General features: G+C 44.2%; 1 protein-coding gene across 1 annotated transcript in view; it reads left to right on the forward strand.

Moving 5' to 3' along the window:
• Positions 1-17,275, forward strand: part of LOC126456507 (galactosylgalactosylxylosylprotein 3-beta-glucuronosyltransferase P-like) — a 216,155-nt gene that overhangs the window by 164,772 nt on the left and 34,108 nt on the right. The window contains exons 3-4 of the mRNA XM_050092257.1: positions 1,337-1,598; positions 3,719-3,876. Of these exons, the coding sequence (XP_049948214.1) occupies positions 1,337-1,598; positions 3,719-3,876 (420 nt within the window). The remainder of the gene's footprint in view (positions 1-1,336; positions 1,599-3,718; positions 3,877-17,275) is intronic.

Consider the following 17,275-nt stretch of genomic DNA (forward strand, 5'->3'; position numbering starts at 1 on the left):
ATTTGAACCATTTTTAAAACTTTTAGTAATGTTTTCCCATCCCCAAAAAGTTCACTTTCTTTTAATGACGCTAGGAACTTTGCTATGGTACCATACTCTTTCCTGCTGTAGTAAGCATAAAACTGCCCACGAACTGCATCAGTCTGGAAACAATCTAAGTCGGTGACAGGGCGAGGCCGCAATTTCTCTATTCCAGAGGTCGCTAAAACTGTGTTATCTGAGTCACACGGCTCGGGATCGTTAGGGCTCACGTCTACGCCTTTCAACCTTTGCAATAACACTACCTTACTTACCGTTGTTCTTACGCTGACTCCAAGAGCTTTTCATGTTCAGCATTTTTTATACGAAATACAGATCTCGAGATAGTTTGAGAAACAACTGAAACCTATGAGACTGGTGGTTTGTTTACAAAATTTGGCTCAAAAAAGGGTCTATTTTTGTCAAACCTTTGTTTCTGTGCTTTGTTCTCTTATAGTTCTCAGTGCCTCATATTCTTAATGCCCTTTATTATTATTATTAGTGTCATTTATTACACGATCCAGTAACATTAATATCACCACCTCCAATTTTTCGAAGTCAACGTGAAATAACCACTCACAGACGGCAGGTGGCAGTACTAGCAGTGGAGGGTGTGTAAAGCACGTCAAGGGCACGCGGAAAACAGCCCAGTCATTGTAATGTGGAGCGATTTATCGGACGTCCAGGAAAGTATTGTCATTGGCTTTCAGGCCACAGGTGGAAGCATTTCAGAAACGGCTAAGTCTATAAATTGTTCGGATGGAGTCGTGCTTAAAGGATACCGGGCATGGAAAAATGGCCCTCTTCATAACCCGTGCTGGGGTACATGTGATGCACCACGCGTCATAGATAACGGGTGGGAAGAGGGGGGGGGGGGGGGCGGGGGAAACGATGGCTACAGGAATGTGTATGGCCAAAGAGACGTGCAACGTTTGAGCAACTGACGGCCCCGATGAACATATGGCAATGATCACTATGCGGACTATGTGGCCTATTCTGCACCATATTTTAGATCCATGTGACGATGCTATGCTGATTATATTTATATGTTTTGACGATGCCATTATGGCCGTATCACTTTAGGACATGGTGTAAAAAAGATCTGAGGATGGTCAATACAGACTGAAACCGGTCATCGTCTAAAGAATTCATATTGTGATCAGAGACTGAAATAAAAAAGAATTTTACAGTATTGGATCACTGTTTGTATATGCGATTATGCCGCAGTTGGTGGAACAAGCACAGTAACTCTTAGAGCAGCCCTGCGGTGTTCCGCCTTGTTGACTCCCATTTGGACGAGACGCCCGCTGTGTTGCAGGTGCAAGAGCTGGCTCGTCAGATGGGCTGCTCGCCGGCAACTCTGGCTGCCACCACGACGCCGCCGCCCCCGCAGCGCACCGTGTACGTCATCACCCCCACGTACCGCCGTCCCGAGCAGCTGGCCGAGCTGACGCGCCTGGCGCAGACGCTGATGCACGTGCCCGCGCTGCACTGGCTCGTCGTCGAAGAGGAGGCCCCCACCACAGCACTGGTCTCCGAGCTGCTCGCCTCGACCGATATCCCCTACGACCACCTCGTCGGTGAGTACTGGGCACTGTTCCCAGTACCGCTAGCTGCGGGATACTCCTGTATACGAGAGTGGGCGAATTTCGGCTTCAGATATGTCAATTGTCGGCAGGGGCGTCTGCAGTAATTTTTCTGGGCTTGGAGAGGTGAGGGGTCCAAGACTCTATGGTTGTCATTTTTGATAAAAATTAAGTGGGCCCTGTTCGGACGTGTCATGCTACAAGAACTATGAAGGTACTATGAAAGTAAACGATGTAAATGACACAAAACATTTATTATGTCCCAGAGAATTGATCGTTAGCCATTCAATATTTACATTTTTATATGTAGATTACATTGATACTTGAGAGGTTAAGCCGATCTTTCTTTCACTGGTGCCATGTCCCGCATTGATGCAGCGTCGGCATTGTTAGGAACGGATTTCGCAAGGTTAGGATGAAGGGGTGGCTGGATGCACTTCCAGCCGCCACCCCATACCCCCCCGGGACGGACTTAGTGTACCCCAACTGTCTCCATCTAGCGTAATTTATGGAATAGTGAGAATGTGTTCAGATGTCGGCGAGTCGCGTAACTGAGGCGGAACGTGGGGACCAGCCCGGTATTCATCTAGCGGGATGTGGAAAACCGCCTAAACACCACATCCAGGCTGGCCGGCACACCGGCCCTCGTCGTTAATCCGCCGGGCGGATTCCATCTGGGGCCGGCGCGCCTACCCGAGTCCAGGAAGCAGTGCGTTAGCGCTCTCGGCAATCCTGGCGGGTACTTGAGAGGTTAAGCCGATACCTTGATGAAATACAAGATTCAACATATTGGCGAATGTACTGAGTTAACGACAATCATCCGACAGCAATATGCACATATACGGATGGCAGTAGTACCGCGTACACAAGGTGTTTAAGAGATGTCATTTGTACACAGGTGGCTCACGTGAGAAGGTTTCCGACGGGAATTAACAGACTTTGAACGCGGAATGGTAGTTGGAACTAGACATATGGGACATTCCATTTCGGAAATCGTTAGGGAATTCAGTGTTCCGAGATCCTAAGTGTCAATAATTTGCCAAAAACACCAAATTTTAGGCATTAGCTCTCAACACGAACTAAGCAGTGTCCGAGGGCAGTGGCGTTTCCCTAAGTTGTCAGTGTTAACAGACAAGCAATACTGCGTGAAATACTCTGAACTGCCACAGAAACTGGCATAGGCAAGCGTATTCAAATCCAAAGATATATGTAAACAGGCAGAATATGACGCTGCGATCGGCAACGCCTATACAAGACAACAAGTGTCTGGCGCAGTTAGATCGGTTACTGCAGCTACAATGGCATGTTGTCAAGATTTAAGTGAGTATGAACGTGGTTTTATAGTCGGTGCACGAGCGATGAGACACAGCATCTCCAAAGCAGCGATGAAGTGGAGGTTTTCCCGTACGACTATTTCTTGAATGTATCGTGAATATCAGAATATCATGAAACCGGTACAATATCAGATCTCCGACATCGCTGCGGCCGGAAAAAGATACTGCAAGAACGGGACCATCGACGACTGAAGAGAATCGTTCAACGTGACAGAAGTGCAACTCTTCCGCAAAATGCTGCACTTTTCAATGCTGGGCCATCAACAAGTATCAGCGTACGAACCATTCAACGAAATTTTCAATGTGATAGAGCCTGCAGCTGCGATGAATTTCTTGAAAGATTTCATGAAGCCCTCAGCTGCCATTCTCTTTATTTTATGTACGACTGTACAATTTTGGCTTTACGCCATTTTCAAGTATTTTATGGATGATTTTTGCTATTAAATTATGCCTTGTATGTCGTTGTTCCTATGACTCCATGTTACGCTTCTAAAATAAATCCGAAACGTTTTACACTATTTTAGGAGCACATTACTTTCGAACAGTTGTTGCACGTTCAGCGAAACATCATCGATATGGGCTCTCGGTCATGTACGCTTGATGACTGCACGACACAAAACTTTACGTCTCGCCTGGGCCCGTCAACACCGACGTTGTACCAGTGTACCAGTTTCTTTTACTTTCAATGATGTCTGTAAGGTGATGTACATCTGTGTGCCACTTGTTATTTGGTTATTTGTACCTCTATTCGTTCTGATTTCCTATTTATTTCCTTCACAGGGCCAATGCCAGAGGAGTATAAGAACAAACCTGGAACGAAAGCGCGTGGAGTTTCACAACGCAATAGAGGACTGCAGTGGATAAGAGCGAATGCAACAACAGGGGTCTTGTATTTTGGTGATGATGATAACGCGTACAACATTCGGTTATTTGAAGAAGTAAGAAATGACATCTTTCCCATCAAAAATAATAAAAAATGACTTGTTTGAAGTTACTGTTGCTTGGAAATTATTTATGACCTTAAAATCGTCTTATAGCTCTAGTAGCTTACGTATAGTTTCTAAGGATTTACTTCTGAAAAACAACAACCTGCATAATTTTATTAAACAGAACAACAGAAAAAGCAGCCTAGTGACAACTAATTACTTTCTTTCATATATAAGGAGTGCATAAAGTGTTATTCTTGATCTGAAAATGTTTTTCGTCACTTTTGTACATTCTCGTTCTCTCTCCATGGAACGCACACTCTTCATCAGTATAACTAGAAAGTGTGTTCAGAAATAAGCTATTTGCAACTTACACGTCATCTGAATAAGAGTCGCTGTACACATCATTCAACATAAACGCCCTCAGAAAAGAGATATAATTGTTAGAGGTGATAGCAGAGAACAAATTTCAAGGTGTTATATTCATGTTTAAGTAAACGGGACTCGATATCATGAAAGGTGTATGCACAGTCATGTGATTTCTGAATGAATGGGGAGGGGTGAGATTACTGGTACTGGCAGCTCGAACGTTAGGCACATAATGGGATGTTGGGGTTAGGTTAGTTGGGGGAAGAGGGACCAAACAGCGAGGTCATCGGTCTCATCGGATTAGGTAAGGACAGGGATGGAAGTCGGCCGTGCCCTTTCAAAGGAACCATCCCGGCATTTGCCTGGAACGATTTAGGGAAATCACGGAAAACCTAAATCAGGAAGGCCGGACGCGGGATTGAACCGTCGTCCTCCCGTATGCGAATCCAGTGTGCTAACCACTGCGCCACCTCGCTCGGTACGTAATGGGACCGCTTAGGGATATGGCTACTATGGAGGACAAGCAATGCAGTGTTCGCTATGTTTGCATAACGGGGGAATGAGTCCAGATGTGTAACTTGTGCTTTCGGATGCCATGAAGAGCGCAGGGTACAGCCAGCTGCAGGTTGGGACTCAAATTGGTGATAACTGTGTGTGTCGCTTTGGATCAGAATTGATTCTCTCTGGTTTTGGCCAGTTAGCTGAAATAGCCAGTCTTGCTTGTGAGATGGAGGACGAGCTCACCATCTGTAGCATCGTCGACAGAACCAGCTGTGGTCCTTTGGTGCAGAGCCGAGTGGAGGGTCTGAATCAGAGACTCAGACGGTTCTGCGGCCGTGTAGGCTGCAGATTTCTCGACTTGCGCCATAGGGCGGAAGGTTTCCGGGTTCTGCTAAATAGGTCAGGAGTCCACCACACGCAGGAAGCGGCTGTACGGTAGTGTGGGCGGTATGGAGGGCGCTAGACGGATTTTTAGGTCAGAGGATCTCGCGAAAGTGAAGAAAGGGTTTAAATTTCAAAAGGTGTAGGACGAACACAGGAAGAGGGTAGACTTAGGAACAATCTATATCGTACCTGTGTCGGGAAAGAACCAGAGCTGCAAGCACTAATAGAAAGGTACTGAAAGCTGGATAAAAGCCAGACGTAAGTTCAGCCGAAATGTTTAGAAGAGACTTAGCTGTGTTCAGGAATGTTTATTGCTGTCAGAAATAGTTTATCTTGTAGTAATCGAACTGGATATTTTTTGTGAGTTAGAATGGGTAGAGGTTATACTTGACAACCGGAATAAATTAATAATTGTTCAAAGAGAACTTGAGTGTCAGTTCAAACAGGTAGTCAACTTACACGTTTATAGTTGGTGGTGACTTCAATCCACTCTCGATATGCTGGCGAAAATACATTTTTAAAGTCGGCGGTAGGCATAAAAGTCATCCAAAATCGTCCTGAACGCTTTTTTAGAAAATAATTTTGAACAACTGGTTCAGGAGGCCAGTCTACATCTACATCCGCATCCACGTGATTACTCTGCTGTTCACAATAAAGCGCATGGCAGAGGGTTCAATAAACCACCATCAAGTGGTCTCCCTACCGTTCCACTCTCGAACGGTGTGCGGGAGAAACGAGACTTAAATTTTTCTGTGCGTGCCCTGATCTCTCTTATTTTATCGTGATGATCGTTTCTCCCTATGTAGGTGGGTGCCAACAGACTGTTTTCGCAATCGGAGGAGAAAAGTGCTGATTGAAATTTCATGAGAAGATCCCGTCGCAGCGAAAAACGCCTTTGTTTTAATGATTGCCATTCCAACTCACATATGATGTCTGTGGCACTATCTCCCCTATTTCGCGATAATACAAAACGAATTGCCCTTCTGCAAATGATTGCGAAAAGATACTTGACCTCTTAAGAACAAATAATCCTAACCAAATAGGGTCACCAAGGCAGACACACGTATTAGTGACTACAAGGTTGTTGTAGCTCAGGGCTTAACAACTGGCCGGTTTTGAGCGCGAGTACTCGCGTCTGCTCAGGCACGTGCTCGCGAGCAGGTGCGGTGGCCCTGAGTAGGGAGGGAGGGAGGGGAAATGCGCGCGCACGTTTGAATAGGGCCGCTGCGTGCCTATTGAATTCGCGCCGACTGTGTAACGTTTAAAGCACTACGATCAGCTCTAACAGTCACTTCGCTGGTTAAGAATCATGTCAAGTCGCCGTTGTGTAACCCCAACCATGCTTTCGCAGTTCAACCCCCATTGGGAGGAATTTTATCTGTTTACAGAAAAAGATGCTGTTGCAAAATGTTTAGTATGTCACAAAACGTCGAATTCTTTTACGAAAGTTAATTTGCAGCGACATTATATGTCGTACCACGCGAAAGACTATGGACGTGGAAAATGTGATGCACCAGACCGTGCACAGGAAGTTATTAAACTTAAAAGGAAGCTATCCGAAGAAGATCTGGACGACGAAGAAAAATCAACTGAGGCAGCTCTCAGAGTGAGTTACAAAATTGCTTTGCTTTTAGCAAAATCCCTGCGCCCCTTCACTGATGGCGATTTAATAAAATAATGTTTGGTAGTTGCAGCGGAACATTTGTGTCCATTCAAGTTGAACAGTTTCGGATTGTGCCATTATCTAACATGACCATTATGCGTCGCATACAGGACGTGGCAGACGACGTCCAGAGACAGCTTGCAAATATCTGTAAAGATTTTATGGCGTATTCTCTAGCTCTGGACGAAAGTGTTGATATCACTGGATCAGCGCAGCTTGCCATATTTATTAGAGGTGTTAATAGAGATCTTCAGGTGAGGGAGGAGCTCCTCGATGTAGTAACCATGAAGAAAACTACAACCGGAGGTGATATTTTAAGTTGTGTTAAAGAAAGTGTTGAAAATATAGGATTGTCGTGGAATTCATTAGTTTCAGTGTCTACAGATGGTAGAGGCATACACTAAGCTAATAAAATTATGTGGCACGTGTAGATTCTCCTTCATTTGTTTCATTTGTCACAGTAATAAGTCGTGAGTGATATCCCTGCAGGTAGCCGCGCATTTACATTGACTGGCGGCAGCTGTTGTGTACCCCAAATGACTCTCAACACTCTCCGCTCTGGTCCGGTAGTGGGGATAGCGTGCTCGCGCTGCTCCATGCTCGCACCTTGCTGCTCACAGCTTGCTCCGCGAGCACGTATGTTGTGAAGCCCTGTTGTAGCTAGACTGAATACCGTAACATCCAAATCCACCCAAAATAAACGCAAAATACACCCACTTAAAAAAGTAGACCAAAATTCGCTTGATACATTCCTAAGAGACAATCTCCACTACTTCCAATCTGACAATGTAAGTGTAGACCAGATACGGTTTAAATTCAAAGAAATAGTATCGACGGCAATTCAGAGACATATACCAAATAAATTAATAAGAGATGGTACTGATCCCCCATTGTAAGTAAAAAAGGTCGGAACACAATTGCAGAAACAAAGAGAAAAGTATGCCAAATTTAAAAGAACGCAAAATCCCCTAGATTGCTGCAGTTTTACAGACGCTCGAAATTTAGCGCGAACTTTTACAGAAGCTCGAAATTTCGCGCGAACTTTAATGCGAGATGCGTTTCATAGTTTGCACAATGACATTCTGTCTCGAAATATGGCAGAAAACCCCAAGAGATTTTGGTCGTATGGGAAATACACCAGCGGCAAGACGCAGTCAGTACATTCACTGCACATTAACGATGATGATGTTATTGATGACAATGTCACTGAAGCAAAATTACTAAAGACGGTTTTGGACGAAATACCTTCACAATAGAAGACGAAGTTAATGCTCCAGAATTCGAATCAGGAACAATTGCCAACAAGAGTAACTTAGAAGCGACTTAAAACACTTAAAAAGGCAAGGCTTCTTGTCCAAATTGTATACCAGTTAGGTTCCTTTCAGTATGCCTGTACGATAACTCCATACTTAGCAATCAAATAGGACGAGTCGCTCGTAGGAAGATCCCTACAGAAAGGCTGGAAAATTGCGCAAATCACACCTTTACCAAAGACAGGAAATAGGAGTAATCCACTAAAATGTAGACCAGTATCACTAACGTAGGATTTTGGAACATATGCTGTGACCGAACATTATGAATCACCTGTAGGAAAACGATTTATTGACAAATAGCCAACACTGATCAGAAAATATCTTATTCGTGATACACAACTAACTATTTATTCCCACGAAGTAATGAGTGCTATTGACAGGGGATGTCAAACTGATTCCATATTTTTAGATTTCCAGAAGGGTTTTGACACCGTTCCTCACAAGCGACTTCTAATTAAAGTGCTTGCCAATGGATTATCGTCTCAGTTGTGTAACTCGATTCGTTATTTCCTGTGAGAAGGGTCACAGTTAGCAATAACTAATGGAAAGTCATCGAGCAAAACAGAAATAATATCGGGTGTCCCCCAAGAACTTGTTAGAGGTCCTCAGTTGTTCCTGATTTTCATAAACTACTTAGGAGACAATCTGAGCAGCTCCCTTAGATTGATTGGAGATGACGCTGTAGTTTACCATCACTTAAAGTCATCAGATGATCAAAAAGAATTGCAAAATGATTTATACTAGATTTCTGTATGTTGCAAAAAGTGGTAATTGACTCCAAATCATGAAACGTGTGAAGTCATCCACATGAGCGCTGAAATGAGTCGGTCAAACTTCTCTTTCACGATAAACCACACAAATCTAAAGGCTGTAAACTCAACTAGATACTTACGGGTTACAGTTGCGAATGACTTTAACTGGAACTATCACACAGATAATGTTGCGGGTAAAGCAAACCAAAGATTGCGATTTATTGGCGGAACAGTTAGAAAATGCAACAGATCTACTTAAAGAGACTGCCTACATTACGCTTGTCCGCCCTCTTCTGTAATATTGCTGGTCGGTGTGGGATCCGCATCAGATGAGACATAGGAAAAATTAAAAGAAGGGAAGCTCGTTTTGTATTACCGCGAAATTTGGCAGAGAGTGCCACGGACATGATACAGATTTTGGTGTTGATCTCATGAACACAAAGGCGTTTTTCGTTGCGTCGTAATCTTCTCACGAAATTTCAATCAGCAGCTTTCTCCAGCGGATGTAAAAATACTTTGTTCACGCCGACATACACAGGGAGAAACGATTATCTCAATAAAACAAGGGAAATCAGAGCTCTCACGGGGAGGTGTATGTGTTAGTTTTTTCCGCGAGCTGTTTGAGAGTGGAATAATAGAGAATTAGTGTGAAGGTGGTTCGATGAACTCACTGCCAGGCATTTAAACATGATTTACAGAGTAATCATGTAGCTGAACATGTCAGTTACAGAGATTCGCCATCAAATTCGAGAAGCGTAGTGTGAATGTATCACGAAAGTGCCAACAGTACAGTAATCAGCGAAATCATTCAGTGAAAAGTAGAACAACATACACGGTGAGGAACACAATGGATATCTATCTGTGGTAAAAGGAAAATCCATTTATGCTCTGGGGGCAGCTCTATTTGTGCATTTTCTACGAACAGTTCGGCTTCTGCTCCTGGGAATTGTAGCAGACAGACTAATCCACTGCAAAATGTGTGATTGCCGGATACCACATTCACTAACAGAAGACTAAGAGGACTACACCAAACAGAAAATGTGGACCGCGTTGCAGTTTCTGACATGGTACTATCAAAATGAATCAGAGGGAACAAACCTTATTGGGTAGTTTCAAAGTCACGTTCGTTTCGAGCCCTTACAGGGACCAGTGAAACGACCTACCGAAATACTAAGCAGATAACATCACAGCCCAAACCAAAGTAGTGTAGCACGTTGAGATATGATATTTTCTTCCATGAGAATGCTTGTCCCCACACAGTGGCTGCAAAACAATACATTGGCGCGTTACTCTGTGCGTGCAGTGTGCCGCAGTAGGCAATATCGCTAGCTGGCGGGCTCCTTGTTGCTGGTTTAAAGCCAACCACCAGCAACTATTTTTTGTTTAGTATTTATGATTTCTGAGTGTATTATGAAATATCTTATATCTGTAACATTTGTATATCTAGAATATTTGATGACTGTATAAACACTACCATTTTGGAACACTCGATATTTGAATAAATAACTGCAATCTTCGTCCGAGAAATCAGATCTGTTCTGGCTGTACGTTGGTGCCAGTAATAAATATACTTTCAGTGCTAAGTGTTGTTCTTCATTAATGAACTTGCCTTCGGATTGTGGTTTCGACGTCACATTGGCAGAGACGACAAGTGCTTAAAATATCTACATCACCATGGCCCCAATTTGTCAACGTCAAAGCCGTAGCTTATACAGTCAGGAACCGGAATACAAGCAGTACATCGTTCCTATGATACGAATATTCAGGATACAAATGGATTTAAAAACGGTAGTAAATCAGCTTCACATCAGGTGTCTGTCAGAGTTTTCCAGAAGCGCCTGCCAGTAACTACAGCTGAGATGACTTGATGTTTTTGGCACAGCCCAGACTAGCAATGATTCGGGAATCGCGAAGAGAAGTTTATTATCTACGACAAGTTCCTGGCTGAGCCTAAGAAAACATTTGATTATAATCAGTAACAAGACTGCTTAGGATAAAAAAAATTGAAGTACACGGCTTAGTATAATGGGGAACCAACACAATGATACGGACGGAATTTTTTGGTCCTTTCCAACTATCCAAATATGACAGGCAGGCAAAATGTCACATTTGATTAAAGAAATCACAGAAGACACATAAAAAGCTCTTCTGGTAAAGGACGCCATAACAACGTAATAATTTGTCAAGTTGCGCCAGCACGTGGAGGAAATGCAACCGAAAAAAAAGAGTCGGAAGAAAGGGGTATGATCGACTCCATAGTGTGGTCTCTATGAGGGTCATGGAGGACCTCGATGAACTCGCCTCTCTCATACGCTAGGTAGTAAGAGAAGAGAGACATCATCGTATGGCAGCCAGGAATGTCGAACCGAGTGCACAAGACATAGCAGTCATCGATGTCGGCTCCATACATCAGGATATAATAGACAGTGTCGAGAAAGAGATGTATCGACCTTTGGCAGCAATCTACACCACCTGTAGAACGCACTGTGAAGAATTAATTCGGACTTAACGCCACAGTCGTCAAATGGCAATGAAGCATCCGACGAAGACAGGTACAACCAACTCCTCCGCCAAGTAAGGTGCCCCCATGAGAATAGACATTGGAGGACGGAAGTCAACAGGCCAGCCTACTCTGGAAACATTGTGCACTACTACAGACAAAGAAGACGCATGTCCGGTGACCGTTACGTCGCAGGACGTTAATCATCACACAGTCCTATTGACGCCAATCGACTGCAGACGATTACAGTCGACCTGTGGGCCGAAGATCATCACCATAGCCTGGAGGATGTCACTCCCCAACACGCCGTAACCATTCAACATCATCGTTCAGAGGTGCCAACTGCTCGTCTAGACATCTAAATTAGGAAAAATAAACGAGACGACCATCTATGGAGATGAGACCGCCACAGATGAAAAATTCCTCCATGGACGACATTTACCAAGATGACATGAAATCTCTTTGACGTCATCAGTCAGTCCAGGCGCTATTCGGCTCAGGGGCTCCTTTTTCTGTAATGGCGAATGCTTATCGTCGCCGACTGAAAAAGACAATATTCCGTGATACGAAGGCGACTGTGCTGAATGTTGCACACGGAAAATATGTCCAGCCGAGAGGAATATACATTGCAAGAATAACTATCAATGACAGAAAACAGCCCTTTGGATCCGTCGTTTTAAAAGGAAATAGTCATGATATTATTCTGGGATGGGAGTTCTTGCAGGCATCACAAGCATCGAAGATTGAGGAAGAGCAGTGCTAGCTCCAGACAGAAGAAACTCTTTCAACAAGCACTCATAACGAAGACTGTCCTGCATGTTTGTTTGCCTCTACGAGACAAGTGCCAGTCGTCAATCGATTTGCACAGTTAAACTGTGAAACATTTTTCGATTACAAGACGCTACACAGGCTCACAAACGAAATATACATGGCTATGACGATCATAATCATTATAGATGGTCATGGATAACTTTGAATCTCAAATTATCATGATCAACCAAAAGGTGTAAGAACAGCCAAACCATTTCAGGATGGGCATATTAGTGTCATCAACGAAGAATCGTGTCTGCTACCATTTCAAGGGGCTAGGCATTTTAACTGTGCCGTTACAATACACATTTTCGATAGTGAAATTCCTCATAAATAATCCATCACAATTTGAGAAGGACAGTGATGTACATACCTAAAAGACTAGATGGAAAAATTCACGTTTATTACCCATTGTTGAAACTGTCAATGGCTCAGAGAGGAGTTCAATATGCAGTAATAAAAAGTTTTGATCATTTGCCCTATAACATACGACGGATGCCCGGAAAGTAATGCACAGCATTTTTTTTTCTCAGCCGAAAGCTATGCTACGAATGCGAAACGATACGTATGTATTATTTGAAGTCTTCTGAGTGATCGCGGTAAGTTTCTGTCACTTCCGGTAGATAGCGTAGCTGCAGGACAGTTCAAAATGGCGTCTGTAGGTGATGTACGTTTCAAGCACAGTGCCGCCATTGAATTTCTCAGTGCATAGGAAGAAACTGTAGTGAATATTTACAAACGCTTGTGGAAAGTCAATGGAGCATCTACTGTCGACGTAAGTACAGTTAGTTGGTGGGCACGGAGGGTGGGGTCATCTAAAGGCGATACGGCGGAGTTCCACGATTTGAAGCGGTCGGAGAGACCATCCACGGCTGTCATACCTGATATGTTGCAGCTAGCTTCCACTTGTTTGGGCTATTAAAGGATGCCATTCGTGAAAGACATTTTGAGGACTGTGAGAAGGTGATTCAAACAGCGAAGCACTGGGTCCGCCACCAGTACAAGAACTGGTACTGACAGGGCGTACACGCCCTTGTTTCGAGCTAGAGGAAGGCCATAGCATCGGATGGAGATTACGAGGAAAAATACGGTGTGCAGATAAAACATTATTATTTTGTGTGTGTAATTCTCATTACGTTCAATAAAGCATTGTTGTAGCAAAAACTACGGTACATTACTTTCTGGGCAACCCTCGTAAAATGGATGACATAAAGCGAACAAACATTTCTCACTACACAAGGAAGGACACTGTTGTCGAACTGCCAATAGCATCTGCGATGGTCGAGGAACAATGTCGGTGGGTAATGATGGCCGTTCTGCTTGAGTTTTCGGATAACTTTAATTCCGGAGTGGAGAAAAAACATAAAACACGGCATCGACAGCGACGATTATCCAACAATTAGCAAACTTTCATATAGAGTTTAGCCAGCTGAACGACAGAACTGGAGAAGATGCTACAGCATATCATTGAGCCTTCAGAGAAGCCTCAGTCCTCTCCATTGTACATGGGAAGACGAAGGACGGCTTTTGCGTTCCAACTAGAAACGACCGAACAAAATAACGAACAAAGATGTGCATTCGTTGCTAAGAATTTTTGACACCTTGGACTGCTTGAAAGAGGCAGTTTACTTCTCTACAATGGACATGCAGTCTGCTGCTGGTAAAAAGAGACTGACGAGGCTCATCGGGAAAAAATGTCTTCAAAGCGTCTGGCGACCTCTATGAGTTCATAGCTATGCCGTTTACACTTTGTAGCGTTTCAGCCACCTTCAAACGTATGATGGAGAACGTGCTTCTACACCTTAAGTGGACGACGTGTCTTTGCTGTCCAGATGACATTGTTTTTATAGAATACATTTGAAGATCTACGCTGACTGACAACAGTGTTGAAACGTGTTCATTCTGCACGTCCCCTTCTGAATCGGAGAAAGTGTCCCTTCTTCTCCCAAGAAATAAAACTCTTCGGGCACGTAGTAAATGGCACTGGAGTCTGTCCCGATCCAGACAGATGTGACAGATGTTGGTGAATTCTCGGTACATTGGCGTGATGTGAGAAGTTCTCTCGGAATCTGCTCGTACTACCGGCGACTCGTAAAGTACTTACGTGTCAAGAAAAGTCCCTTGCAAAAACTACTGCAGGGAGACGCCAAATTTTCCTGGAATGAGGCGCAAGAAAGTCCTTTTCTTTTCCTTAATAAAGCACTAACATCTTCTTTAGTTATAGTGTTGTATGACGATAATGTCGCAGCAAAACTTCAGTCCGTCGCTAGTGGTTTTGCAGCTGCAATAACTGCAGTTGTTTGAGCCAATGGCCAGTGCCGGCCACATTTATTAGGCAAAGCATTCACTGCTGTGGCGGATCACCATTCCCTGTGCTGGCTGACTAGCTTGAAGGATCCGTCAGGTGGACGGGCATGATGAGTACCTGGGCTTCAGGAGCAAGACGCCACAGTGATACACGAAAGCGGACGCGAACACGAGACACCTGAGTGCGTTTCAAGAAATCCTTTGGCGGAACACAGAAGTGTGGAAGAAACCTCACTCATCGCTGCATTAAATGACATTGCTGCTGAACAGAAAGAAGATCCAGCATTGCTGAAAACGATAGAGGCCTTGAACATGGAGGAACTGAACAAAAGATGATTCCAACAAATAAACGGAACATTTTATAATAGCAACTGTGATATGATGGAGCGGAAATGGTCGCTCGTCATCCCAGATCATCCGCAGCCGGCTATCCTACAGTGTTCCTAATACACTCCAACATCTGGTCACCTGGGATTTGTGGACTCTAGACCAAATCATATGCAGGTATAACAGGCGACGTCTCTACCGATCCATTAGACACTATGTGAGCCACTGTAAGCCACGGAAGCCTGTGCTGAGGCATCTTTTACCAACACTGGCGGCTACAGAGCCTTTCCATCGAACTGGTATCCACTTTTGCGGATGTTTCCGAAGTATTCAAAGGGGAATCAGTGGATAATAAACTGCAATGACTACCCGACCAACCCTGCTGTCACCAAAGTAGAGCCGACTGGTAGAGTTCCAGAAATTACGAAGTTCGTTGTAGAAGACATCATTTGGAAGCATGTAATACCCTCGGATCGAGGCAAAGTTTTCTAGTAGAGAAAATATAAGGGATAATTTTACGTTGCGACATCGCCCATAGGATGACAACTGCCTACCATCCACAGATGACCTGCCTCACACAACGGTTTGATAAGGCGTTGGCAGACATGCTCGCAGTGTACGCCGGTGTATCAGCAAGAGTGGGATACTATACTGCCAGTCATGACGTTCGCATACAACACTGCGCAGCAAGACGCCACAGGTTTTGCATAGTTATTTCTACTCCACGACAATGGATTCACTGTACCCGTTTCAAATGGACGATGAAGGGGACGACTGCGTGAAACACCTCATCACTAGCACTGAAGGCGAAGGACAGGTGGCTCACAAGCGGATACAGGATGCCCAGGAGAAAGACCAACAGCGGTATAGCGCCAAGCATCACTAAGTGAGGTACAGCTCATGATACTTTTTATGGATTTTTACTTCTGTGCGTGCGGAAAGTGGAATTACCGTATAAGTTACTAAAGCGCTAGTTTGGACTGTATCGTATTCTTTGTCGCTTGTCAGACATCACATGCTATGCCGAGGATTGCGATCCTTCATCAAGAAGAAAAAAGCGCTGAGCCGTTGTCCGTACCCTTCGTCAGAAGGCCTTCTGCAGTCCAGGGGCACAGAGCGACGATGCAAGGTTCGAGAAGAGTGAAGACTCATTGGACAGTCGCAAAGCTTCGACGGGAGGGTCTAACTTGATGGTGAAGAGGATGTAACGACGCGGATAGAACGCGAGGATCCATTAGCGCCGCCATACCGCGTGCTGTAGTCGGCTCCAATGAGGAGTTCTCTAGCAGTGGGTCGCAGTTTTGCAAAAGAGAGAGAGGAACGCCCTGAGAAATGGGGCACGCATTGTGGCGTGGTGGATAATGTTGCTCACTGACGTCACCGATAGAACGTAAACATTAATATGTTTGATTTTCAATCTTAATTTGCACCTGAAAACTTTTCATGTAGCGCGACGTTCAAGAATAATGATGATGTCATACATACTCTTTCCACTTAGTTGTCAATGACAACAGCATACACTTAGAGATGAAGAACAATGGTGTCTTTGTCACACTAATACCAAAAAAAGGAAATAGGAATAATCCGCTCAATTACAGGCCCATATCACTAACGTCGATTTGCAGTAGTTTTTTGGAACATATACTGTGTTGGAACATTATGAATTACCTAGCAGAAATCGATTTATTGACACACAGTCAGCATGGATTCAGAAAATATCGTTCTTGTGAAACACAACTAGCTCTTTATACACATGAAGTAATGAGTGCTATCGACAGGGGATGTCAAATTAATTCCATATTTTTAGATTTCCAGAGAGCTTTCGACACCGTTCCTCACAAGCGTCTTCTAATCAAACAGCGTGCCTATGGAATATCGCCTCAGTTGTGTGACTGGATTCGTGATTTCCTGTCAGAAAGGTCACAGTTCGTAGTAATAGACGGAAAGTCATCGAGTAAAACAGAAGTAATACCCAGCGTTCCCCAAGGAAGTGTTATAGGCCCTCTATTGTTCCTGATCTACACTCATGCTCATAAATTAAGGATAATTGCAGAATGTGGTGCCACACAACGTGGCACTACAAAAAACTGGCTCTGACAGCAAGGAACATAGGGAACACACACGACACAGATCTGTAAGTCCACGGTATTGCTGTAAGTTGAGAAAACCGTCCCGAAACACATGTGCTACAAAACACCTCTGTTTCCTGTGCATGTACCCCGACATCAATATGGGATATGATCACCATGCACACGTACACAGGTCGCAAAACGGGTTAGCATACTCTGGATCAGGTGGTAGAGCAGTTGCTGGGGTATAGCCTCCCATTCTTGTACCAGTGCGTGTTGGAGCTCCTGAAGTGTCGTAGGGATTTGAAGACGTGTAGCGATACGTCGACAGAAAGCAATCCAGACGTGCTCGATGGGGTTTAGGTCTAGGGAACAGGCAGGCCACTCCATTCGCCTGATATCTTCTGTTTCAAGGT

Source organism: Schistocerca serialis, chromosome 2 (genome assembly GCF_023864345.2).
Source record: "Schistocerca serialis cubense isolate TAMUIC-IGC-003099 chromosome 2, iqSchSeri2.2, whole genome shotgun sequence".
NCBI classification, from domain to species: Eukaryota; Metazoa; Arthropoda; class Insecta; order Orthoptera; family Acrididae; genus Schistocerca; species Schistocerca serialis.